This window comes from Aegilops tauschii, chromosome 4 (assembly GCF_002575655.3).
Source record: "Aegilops tauschii subsp. strangulata cultivar AL8/78 chromosome 4, Aet v6.0, whole genome shotgun sequence".
Taxonomy (NCBI): domain Eukaryota; kingdom Viridiplantae; phylum Streptophyta; class Magnoliopsida; order Poales; family Poaceae; genus Aegilops; species Aegilops tauschii.
In genome coordinates, this window is record NC_053038.3 from 6,474,934 (window position 1) to 6,487,495 (window position 12,562).

At 45.1% G+C, this 12,562-nt stretch overlaps 1 protein-coding gene across 1 annotated transcript; it reads right to left on the reverse strand.

The window, feature by feature from the left end:
- Positions 1–11,825: 11,825 nt before the first annotated feature.
- Positions 11,826–12,137, reverse strand: LOC109749092 (zeamatin-like). Its single transcript, XM_020308085.1, has one exon. It carries the CDS (start codon positions 12,135–12,137, stop codon positions 11,826–11,828), a length of 312 nt encoding a protein of 103 aa, XP_020163674.1.
- Positions 12,138–12,562: the final 425 nt, after the last annotated feature.

A 12,562-nucleotide genomic window follows, 5' to 3' on the forward strand; every position in this document is an offset into this window, starting at 1 on the left:
ACTACACGATCTTGTGCTATGCTTAGGATTGGGTCTTGTCCATCACATCATTCTCCTAATGATGTGATCCCGTTATCAATGACATCCAATGTCCATGGTCAGGAAACCATAACAATCTATTGATCAACGAGCTAGTCAACTAGAGGCTTACTAGGGACATGTTGTGGTATATGTATTCACACATGTATTATGGTTTCCAGTTAATACAATTATAGCATGAACAATAGACAATTATCATGAACAAGGAAATACAATAATAACCATTTTATTATTGCCTCTAGGGCATATTTCCAACACCATGAACCTCTCAAAGGGGAACATATTGTGTAGAAATACGGGCCCCAGAATGGAAATCTCGTCGACTAGATGAACTAGGACGTGTGTCATGATATTGAAGAAGGATGGTGGGAACACCAGCTCGAAACTAACAAGACATTGCACCACATCACTCCTTTGCCTTGGTATGATTTTGTTGGGGAACGTAGTAATTTCAAAAAAATTCCTACGCACACGCAAGATCATGGTGATGCATAGCAACAACAGGGGAGAGTGTTGTCCACGTACCCTCGTAGACCGACAGCGGAAGCGTTATCACAACGCGGTTGATGTAGTCGTACGTCTTCATGATCCGACCGATCAAGTACCGAACGTACGGCACCTCCGAGTTCTACACACATTCAGCTCGATGACGTCCCTCGAACTCAGATCCAGCCGAGTGTTGAGGGAGAGTTTCGTCAGCACGACGGCGTGGTGACGATGATGATGTTCCACCGACGCAGGGCTTCGCCTAAGCTCCGCAACGGTATTATCGAGGTGTAATGTGGTGGAGGGGGGCACCGCACACGGCTAAGAGATCTCAAGGATCAATTGTTGTGTTTCTGGGGTGCCCCCCTGCCCCCGTATATAAAGGAGCAAGGGAGGAGGAGGCCGGCCCTAGGAGGGGGCGCACCATGTGTGGAGTCCTACTAGGACTCCCTAGTCCTAGTAGGATTCCACCTCCCATATGGAATAGGAAAAGAGGAAGGGAAAAAGAGAAGGAAGGAAGGGGGCGCGCCCCTTCCCTAGTCCAATTCGGACCAGACCAAGGGGAGGGGTGCGGCCACCCTTGAGGCCCTTTTTCTTCTTTCCCGTATGGCCCAATAAGGCCCAATACGTATTCCCGTAACTCTCCGGTACTCCGAAAAATACCGGAATCACTCGGAACCTTTCCGAAGTCCGAATATAGTCGTCCAATATATCGATCTTTACTTCTCGACCATTTCGAGACTCCTCGTCATATCCCCGATCTCATACGGGACTCCGAACTCCTATGGTACATCAAAACTCAATAAAACTGTCATCGTAACGTTAAGCGTGCGGACCCTACGGGTTCGAGAACTATGTAGACATGACCGAGACACGTCTCCGGTCAATAACCAATAGCGGGACCTGGATGCCCATATTGGCTCCCACATATTCTACGAAGATCTTTATCGGTCAGACCGCATAACAACATACGTTGTTCCCTTTGTCACCGGTATGTTACTTGCCCGAGATTTGATCGTCGGTATCTTGATACCTAGTTCAATCTCGTTACCGGCAAGTCTCTTTACTCGTTCCGTAACACATCATCCCGCAACTAACTCATTAGTCACAATGCTTGCAAGGCTTATAGTGATGTGCATTACCGAGTGGGCCCAGAGATACCTCTCCGACAATTGGAGTGACAAATCCTAATCTCGAAATACGCCAACCCAACAAGTACCTTTGGAGACACCTGTAGAGCACCTTTATAATCACCCATTTACGTTGTGACGTTTGGTAGCACACAAAGTGTTCCTCCGGTAAACGGGAGTTGCATAATCTCATAGTCATAGGAACATGTATAAGTCATGAAGAAAGCAATAGCAACATACTAAACGATCGAGTGCTAAGCTAACGGAATGGGTCAAGTCAATCACGTCATTCTCCTAATGAGGTGATCCCGTTAATCAAATGACAACTCATGTCTATGGCTAGGAAACATAACCATCTTTGATTAACGAGCTAGTCAAGTAGAGGCATACTAGTGACACTCTGTTTGTCTATGTATTCACACATGTATTATGTTTCCGGTTAATACAATTCTAGCATGAATAATAAACATTTATCATGACATAAGGAAATATGTAATACTTTATTATTGCCTCTAGGGCATATTTCCTTCAGTCTCCCACTTGCACTAGAGTCAATAATCTAGTTCACATCGCCATGTGATTTAACATCAATAATTCACATCACCATGTGATTAACACCCATAGTTCACATCTCTATGTGACCAACACTCAAAGGGTTTACTAGAGTCAATAATCTAGTTCACATCGCTATGTGATTAACACCCAAAGAGTACTAAGGTGTGATCATGTTTTGATTGTGAGATAATTTTAGTCAACGGGTCTGTCACATTCAGATCCGTAAGTATTTTGCAAATATCTATGTCTACAATGCTTTTCACGGAGCTACTCTAGCTAATTGCTCCCACTTTCAATATGTATCTAGACCGAGACTTAGAGTCATCTAGATTTAGTGTCAAAACTTGCATTGACGTAACCCTTTACGACAAACCTTTTGTCACTTCCATAATCGAGAAACATATCCTAATTCCACTAAGGATAACTTTGACCGCTGTCCAGTGATCTACTCCTAGATCACTATTGTATTTCCTTGCCAAAATCAGTGTAGGGTATACAATAGATCTGGTACACAGCATGGCATACTTTATAGAACCTATGGCCAAGGCATAGGGAATGACTTTCATTCTCTTTCTATCTTCTGCCGTGGTCGGGCTTTGAGTCTTACTCAATTTCACACCTTGTAACACAGGCAAGAACTCTTTCTTTGACTGTTCTATTTTGAACTACTTCAAAATCTTGTTAAGGTATGCACTCATTGAAAAACTTATCAAGCGTCTTCATCTATCTCTATAGATCTTGATGCTCAATATGTAAGCAGCTTCACCGAGGTCTTTCTTTGAAAAACTCCTTTCAAACACTCCTTTATGGTTTGCAGAATAATTCTACATTATTTCCGATCAACAATATGTCATTCACATATACTTATCAGAAATGTTGTAGTGCTCCCACTCACTTTCTTGTAAATACAGGCTTCACCGCAAGTCTGTATAAAACTATATCCTTTGATCAACTTATCAAAGCATATATTCCAACTCCGAGATGCTTGCACCAGTCCATAGATGGATCGCTGGAGCTTGCATATTTTGTTAGCACTTTTAGGATTGGCAAAACCTTCTGGTTGCATCATATACAACTCTTCTTTAATAAATCCATTAAGAAGTGTAGTTTTGTTTATCCATTTGCTAGATTTCATAAAATGCGGCAATTGCTAACATGATTCAGACAGATTTAAGCATAGATATGAGTGAGAAATTCTCATCGTAGTCAATACCTTGAACTTGTCGAAAAACCTTTTTGCGACAATTCTAGCTTTGTAGATAGTAACACTACTATCAGCGTCCGTCTTCCTCTTGACGATCCATTTATTCTCAATTGCTTGCCGATCATCGGGCAAGTCAACCAAAGTCCACACTTTGTTCTCATACATGGATCTCATCTCAGATTTCATGGCCTCAAGCCATTTTGCGGAATCTGGGCTCACCATCGCTTCTTCATAGTTCGTAGGTTTGTCCTAGTAACATAACCTCCAGAACAGGATTACCGTACCACTCTGGTGCGGATCTTACTCTAGTTGACCTACGAGGTTCAGTAATAACTTGATCTGAAGTTCCATGATCATCATCATTAACTTCCTCACTAATTGGTGTAGGAGTCACAGGAATAGATTTCTGTGATGAACTACTTTCCAATAAGGGAGCAGGTACAGTTACCTCATCAAGTTCTACTTTCCTCCCACTCACTTCTTTCGAGAGAAACTCCTTCTCTAGAAAGGATCCATTCTTAGCAACGAATGTCTTGCCTTCGGATATGTGATAGAAGGTGTACCCAACTGTCTCCTTTGGGTATCCTATGAAGACACATTTCTTCGATTTGGGTTTGAGCTTATCAGGATGAAACCTTTTCACATAAGCATCGCAACCCCAAACTTTAAGAAACGACAACTTTGGTTTCTTTGCCAAACCACAGTTCATAAGGCGTCGTCTCAACGGATTTCGATGGTGTCCCTTTTTTTTATGTGAATGCAGCTGTCTCTAATGCATAACCCCAAAACTATAGTGGTAAATCGGTAAGAAACATCATAGATTGCACTATATCCAATAAAGTACGGTTATGACGTTCGGACACACCATTATGCTGTGGTGTTCCAGGTGGCGTGAGTAGTGAAACTATTTCATATTGTTTTAACTGAAGGCCAAACTCGTAACTTAAATACTCTTCTCCACGATCAGATCGTAGAAACTTTATTTTCTTGTTACGATGATTTTCTGCTTCACTCTGAAATTATATGAACTTTTCAAATGTTTCAGACTCTTGTTTCATTAAGTAGATATACCCATATCTGCTCAAATCATCTGTGAAGGTCAGAAAATAATGATACCTGCTACGAGCCTCAATATTCATCAGACCACATACATCTGTTTGTATGATTTCCAACAAATCTGTTGCTCTCTCCATAGTTCCGGAGAACGGCGTTTTAGTCATCTTGCCCATGAGGCACGGTTCGCAAGCATCAAGTGATTCCAAAATCCCATCAGTATGGAGTTTCTTCATGCGCTTTACACCAATATGACCTAAACGGCAGTGCCACAAATAAGTTGCACCATCATCATTAACTTTGCATCCTTTGGCTTCAATATTATGAATATGTGTATCACTACGATCGAGATCCAACAAACCATTTTCGTTGGTGTGTATGACCATAGAAGGTTTTATTCATGTAAACAGAACAACAATTGTTCTCTAACTTAAATGAATAACCGTATTGCAATAAACATGATCAAATCATATTCATGCTCAACGCAAACACCAAATAACACTTATTTAGTTTCAACACTAATCCCGAAAGTATAGGGAGTGTGCGATGATGATCATATCAATCTTGGAACTACTTCCAACACACATCGTCACCTCGCCTTTTACTAGTCTCTGTTTATTCTGCAACTCCCGTTTTCGAGTTACTACTCTTTAGCAACTGAACCAGTATCAATTACCGAGGGGTTGCTATAAACAATAGTAAAGTACACATCAATAATCTGTATATCAAATATACCTTTGTTCACTTTTACTAGTCTCTGTTTATTCTGCAACTCCCGTTTTGAGTTACTACTCTTAGCAACTGAACCAGTATCAATTACCGAGGGGTTGCTATAAACACTAGTAAAGTACACATCAATAATCTGTATATCAAATATACCTTTGTTCACTTTGCCATCCTTCTTATCCACCAAATAGTTGGGGTAGTTCCGCTTCCAGTGACCAGTCCCTTTGCAGTAAAAGCACTTAGTCTCAGGCTTAGGACCAGACTTAGGCTTCTTCACTTGAGCAGCAACTTGCTTGCCGTTCTTCTTGAAGTTCCCCTTCTTCCCTTTGCCCTTTTCTTGAAACTAGTGGTCTCGTCAACCATCAACACTTGATGTTTTTCTTGATTTCTACCTTCATCGATTTCAGCATCACGAAGAGCTCGGGAATTACTTTTGTCACCCCTTGCATACTATAGTTCATCACGAAGTTCTACTAACTTGGTGATGGTGACTAGAGAATTCTGTCAATCACTATTTTATCTGGAAGATTAACTCCCACTTGATTCAAGCGATTGTAGTACCCAGACAATCTGAGCACATGCTCACTAGTTGAGCGATTCTCCTCCATCTTTTAGCTATAGAACTTGTTGGAGACTTCATATCTCTCAACTCGGGTATTTGCTTGAAATATTAACTTCAACTCCTGGAACATCTCATATGGTCCATGACGTTCAAAACGTCTTTGAAGTCCCGATTCTAAGCCGTTAAGCATGGTGCACTAAACTATCAAGTAGTCATCATATTGAGCTAGCCAAACGTTCATAACATCTGCATCTGCTCCTGCAATAGGTCTGTCACCTAGCGGTGCATCAAGGACATAATTTTTCTGTGCAGCAATGAGGATAATCCTCAGATCACGGATCCAATCCGCATCTTTGCTACTAACATCTTTCAACATAATTTTCTCTAGGAACATATCAAAAATAAAACAGGGAAGCAACAACGCGAGCTATTGATCTACAACATAATTTGCAAAATACTATCAGGACTAAGTTCATGATAAATTTAAGTTCAATTAATCATATTACTTAAGAACTCCCACTTAGATAGACATCCCTCTAATCCTCTAAGTGATCACGTGATCCATATCAACTAAACCATGTCCGATCATCACGTGAGATGGAGTAGTTTCAATGGTGAACATCACTATGTTGATCATATCTACTATATGATTCACGCTCGATCTTTCGGTCTCCGTGTTCCGAGGCCATATCTGTTATATGCTAGGCTCGTCAAGTTTAACCTGAGTATTCCGCATGTGCAACTGTTTTGCACCCGTTGTATTTGAACGTAGAGCCTATCACACCCGATCATCACATGGTGTCTCAGCACGAAGAACTTTCGCAACGGTGCATACTCAGGGAGAACACTTATACTTTGATAATTTAGTGAAGGATCATCTTATAATGCTACCGTCAAACAAAGCAAGATAAGATGCATAAAGGATTAACATCACATGCAATCAATATAAGTGATCTGATATGGCCATCATCATCTTGTGCTTGTGATCTCCATCTCCGAAGCACCGTGCTTGTGATCTCCATCTCCGAAGCACCGTCATGATCACCATCGTCACCGGCGCGACACCTTGATCTCCATCGTAGCATCGTTGTCGTCTCGTCAATCTTATGCTTCTACGACTATCGCTACCGCTTAGTGATAAAGTAAAGCATTACATGGCGATTGCATTGCATACAATAAAACGACAACCATATGGCTCCTGCCAATTGGGGATAACTCGGTTACAAAACATGATCATCTCATACAACAAATTATATCACATCATGTCTTGACCATATCACATCACAACATGCCCTGCAAAAACAAGTTAGACGTCCTCTACTTTGTTGTTGCAAGTTTTACGTGGCTGCTACGGGCTTAGCAAGAACCGTTCTTACCTACGCATCAAAACCACAACGATAGTTTGTCAAGTTGGTGCTGTTTTAACCTTCGCAAGGACCGGGCGTAGCCACACTCCGTTCAACTAAAGTGAGAGAGACAGACACCCGCCGGTCACCTTTAAGCAACGAGTGCTCGCAACGGTGAAACCAGTCTCGCGTAAGCGTACGCGTAATGTCGGTCCGGGCCGCTTCATCTCACAATACCGCTGAACCAAAGTATGACATGCTGGTAAGCAGTATGACTTATATCGCCCACAACTCACTTGTGTTCTACTCGTGCATAGCATCACGCATAAAACCAGGCTCGGATGCCACTGTTGGGGAACGTAGTAATTTCAAAAAAAAATCCTACGCACACGCAAGATCATGGTGATGCATAGCAACGAGAGGGGAGAGTGTTGTCCACGTACCCTCGTAGACCGACAGCGGAAGCGTTATCACAACGCGGTTGATGTAGTCGTACGTCTTCACGATCCGACCGATCAAGTACCGAACGTACGGCACCTCCGAGTTCTACACATGTTCAGCTCGATGACGTCCCTCGAACTCCGATCCAGCCGAGTGTTGAGGGAGAGTTTCGTCAGCATGACGGCGTGGTGACGATGATGATGTTCCACCGACGCAGGGCTTCGCCTAAGCTCCGCAGGTATTATCGAGGTGTAATATGGTGGAGGGGGGCACCGCACACGGCTAAGAGATCTCAAGGATCAATTGTTGTGTTTCTGGGGTGCCCCCCTGCCCCCGTATATAAAGGAGCAAGGGGGGAGGAGGCCGGCCCTAGGAGGGGGTGCACCAAGTGTGGAGTCCTACTAGGACTCCCTAGTCCTAGTAGGATTCCACCTCCCATATGGAATAGGAAAAGAGGAAGGGAAAAAGAGAAGGAAGGAAGGGGGCGCCCCCCTTCCCTAGTCCAATTCGGACCAGACCAAGGGGAGGGGTGCGGCCACCCTTGAGGCCCTTTTTCTTCTTTCCCGTATGGCCCAATAAGGCCCAATACGTATTCCCGTAACTCTCCGGTACTCCAAAAAATACCCGAATCACTCGGAACCTTTCCGAAGTCCGAATATAGTCGTCCAATATATCGATCTTTATGTATCGACCATTTCGAGACTCCTCGTCATATCCCCGATCTCATACGGGACTCCGAACTCCTTCGGTACATCAAAACTCAATAAAACTGTCATCGTAACGTTAAGCGTGCGGACCCTACGGGTTCGAGAACTATGTAGACATGACCGAGACACGTCTCCGGTCAATAACCAATAGCGGGACCTGGATGCCCATATTGGCTCCCACATATTCTACGAAGATCTTTATCGGTCAGACCGCATAACAACATACGTTGTTCCCTTTGTCACCGGTATGTTACTTGCCCGAGATTTGATCGTCGGTATCTTGATACCTAGTTCAATCTCGTTACCGGCAAGTCTCTTTACTCGTTCCGTAACACATCATCCCGCAACTAACTCATTAGTCACAATGCTTGCAAGGCTTATAGTGATGTGCATTACCGAGTGGGCCCAGAGATACCTCTCCGACAATTGGAGTGACAAATCCTAATCTCGAAATACGCCAACCCAACAAGTACCTTTGGAGACACCTGTAGAGCACCTTTATAATCACCCATTTACGTTGTGACGTTTGGTAGCACACAAAGTGTTCCTCCGGTAAACGGGAGTTGCATAATCTCATAGTCATAGGAACATGTATAAGTCATGAAGAAAGCAATAGCAACATACTAAACGATCGAGTGCTAAGCTAACGGAATGGGTCAAGTCAATCACGTCATTCTCCTAATGAGGTGATCCCGTTAATCAAATGACAACTCATGTCTATGGCTAGGAAACATAACCATCTTTGATTAACGAGCTAGTCAAGTAGAGGCATACTAGTGACACTCTGTTTGTCTATGTATTCACACATGTATTATGTTTCCGGTTAATACAATTCTAGCATGAATAATAAACATTTATCATGATATAAGGAAATATATAATACCTTATTATTTCTTCTAGGGCATATTTCCTTCAGATTTCTGGATCGATCACCTTCTGAGAGATTGCATTGAGGAATGCACATAGCTTCACAATGGCTAATCGGACGTTTTCCGGTGGAAGCCCCCTCAATGCAACCGGAAGCAGTTGCATCATAATCACGTGGCAGTCATGAGACTTTAGGTTCTGGAAGCTTTTTCTCCGGCATGTTTATTATTCCCTTTATATTCGACGAGAAGCCGGTCGGGACCTTCATACTGAGCAGACATTCAAAGAAGATTTCTTTCTCTTCTTTCGTAAGAGCGTAGCTGGCAGGACCTTCATACTGCTTCGGAGGCATGCCGTCTTTTTCGTGCAAATGTTGCAGGTCCTCCCATGCCTCAGGTGTATCTTTTGTCTTCCCATACACGCCCAAGAAGCCTAGCAGGTTCATGCAATGGTTCTTCGTCACGTGCATCACGTCGATTGAAGAGCGGACCTCTAGGTCTTTCCAGTAGGGTATGTCCCAAAATATAGATTTCTTCTTCCACATGGGTGCGTGTCCCTCGGCATCATTCGGAACAGCTAGTCCGCCGGGACCCTTTCCAAAGATTACGTGTAAATCATTGATCATAGCAAGTACGTGATCACCGGTACGCATGGCGGGCTTCTTCCGGTGATCTGCCTCGCCTTTGAAATGCTTGCCTTTCTTTCGACATTGATGGTTGGTCGAAAGAAATCGACGATGGCCCAGGTACACATTCTTCCTGCATTTGTCCAGGTATATACTTTTAGTGTCATCTAAACAGTGCGTGCATGCGTGGTATCCCTTATTTATCTGTCCTGAAAGGTTACTGAGAGCGGGCCAATCGTTGATGGTTACAAACAGCAACGCGTGCAGGTTAAATTCCTCCTTTGGTGCTCATCCCACGTACGTACACCGTTTCCATTCCACAGCTGTAAAAGTTCTTCAACTAATGGCCTTAGGTACACATCAATGTCGTTGTCGGGTTTCTTAGGGCCTTGGATGAGAACTGGCATCATAATGAACTTCCGCTTCATGCACATCCAAGGAGGAAGGTTATACATACATAGAGTCACGGCCAGGTGCTGTGATTGCTGCTCTGCTCCCCGAAAAGATTAATGCCATCCGCGCTTAAACCAAACCATGCGTTCCTTGGGTCACCTGCAAACTCAGCCCAGTACTTTCTTTCGATTTTTCTCCACTGCGACCCGTCAGCGGGTGATCTCAACTTCCCGTCTTTCTTACGGTCCTCACTGTGTCATCGCATCAACTTGGCATGCTCTTCGTTTCTGAACAGACGTTTCAACCGTGGTATTATAGGAGCATACCACATCACCTTCGCAGGAACCCTCTTCCTGGGGGGCTCGCCGTCAACATCACCAGGGTCATCTCGTCTGATCTTATACCGCAATGCACCGCATACCGGGCATGCGTTCAGATCCTTGTACGCACCGCGGTAGAGGATACAGTCATTAGGGCATGCATGTATCTTCTGCACCTCCAATCCTAGAGGGCATACGACCTTCTTTGTTGCGTCTGTACTGTCGGGCAATTCGTTATCCTTTGAAAGCTTCTTCTTTAATATTTTCAGTAGCTTCTCAAATCCTTTGTCAGACACAGCATTCTCTGCCTTCCACTGCAGCAATTCCAGTACGATACCGAGCTTTGTGTTGCCATCTTCGCAATTGGGGTACAACCCTTTTTTGTGATCCTCTAACATGCGATCGAACTTCAGCTTCTCCTTTTGACTTTCGCATTGCGTCCTTGCATCGACAATGACCCGGCGGAGATCATCATCATCGGGCACATCGTCTGGTTCCTCTTGATCTTCAGCAGCTTCCCCCGTTGCAGCATCACTGGGCACATCGTCTGGTTCCTCTTGATCTTCAGCAGCTTCCCCCGTTGCAGCATCACCGTATTCAGGGGGCACATAGTTGTCATCGTCCTCTTCTTCTTCGCCGTCTTCCATCATAACCCCTATTTCTCCGTGCCTCGTCCAAACATTATAGTGTGGCATGAAACCCTTGTAAAGCAGGTGGGTGTGAAGGATTTTCCGGTCAGAGTAAGACTTCGCATTCCCACATTTAGGCCATGGACAACACATAAAACCATTCTGCTTGTTTGCCTCAGCCACTTCGAGAAAATCATGCACGCCCTTAATGTACTCGGAGGTGTGTCTGTCACCGTACATCCATTGCCGGTTCATCAGAGCTTCGAGAGGAAAAACCTTAACTAGTGTGGCTCGGGCATTTCATCGAACACCTCATGTGCATAGGAGGTGAGCTAGAACACCACAAAGCCCTTCCCTCGCCGGCCAGAGAAAAACAGAGCACTGGAGTGCTCTGCTCGCGGGCGAGGGGTATATAGGCACCTCATTGGTCCCGGTTCGTGGCATCAACTGGGACTAAAGGGCAGCCTGTGGTCCCGGTTCAAGCCACCAACCGGGACCAATGGTGGTGGGCCAGGAGCGAGGCCCATTGGTCCCGGTTCGTCCCACCAACCGGGACCAAAGGGGCCAGACGAACCGGGACCAATGCCCTCACAAGACCCGGCAGGCCCCTGGCCTCACGAACCGGGACCAGTGCCCCATGGGTCCCGGTTCTGGACTGAACCGGGACTAATGGGCTGACCCGGCCTAAACCAAAGCCCTCTTTTCTACTAGTGTATGTGCTCGAGACCTCTTTCATGGCCGCTCATGGGCAGAAGATGACCTGGTAGTTGGTGCCGCCGGGGCTGGTGAAGATGCTGGTGGCGTCGTCCTTGGGGTAGCTGTAGGCGTCGGAGCACTGCCCCTTGAAGAACCTCGAGTAGTCAGCAGGCCCGCATTTGTTCGCCGGCGAACCGGTGTAGCAGTACCGGTCCTCCTTGAACACCATGCACGCGTTGTTGCACCCTCCGGCGGCCCGCAGCTCGTTGGGGCACTGCGGCGTGATCACCCTGGGGCACTGTGGCCCGCCCTTGGGGCGCCCGGGGCAGCCGGGGGCGGTGACGGGGACGAACGACATGGGCACGTTGTAATATAGGTGCGTGAGTGATACTATCACTGCTCTAGTCTAATTGCAGTGCCTTTAAAATCTTCCTATAATTTCGCCTTGAAAATGTGTTACCTTGTAAGAGCATCTTCAACAGACGTCCAAAAAATGTCACACGCTAAAAACCATCATTTTTGTGCGCCGGAGACAAAAAACAACGCTCCGACAGACGTTGTAAAATAGAGCGTGCAACAAAAAACTTTAGCGCACACGCTAAAAGCGGTATTCTGGACTACAAATTTTGGGCGCCGGAACGTGGGCGCTACAAAATCTGGGCTGCTGCAGGTGGGGCCGCCGGATTGGGCACTGTGTTTTTGTGCATCTGGAAAAACTCTTCGTCGCACTCGCTCGCAAAAAAACTATTTTAGCGTTGTAAAAGAATTATACCGCGCCTGAAG

Excerpts from the sequence above, each read along its gene's own strand:
- LOC109749092 (XM_020308085.1), bottom strand. The coding sequence starts at position 12,137 with ATGTCGTTCGTCCCCGTCACCGCCCCCGGCTGCCCCGGGCGCCCCAAG.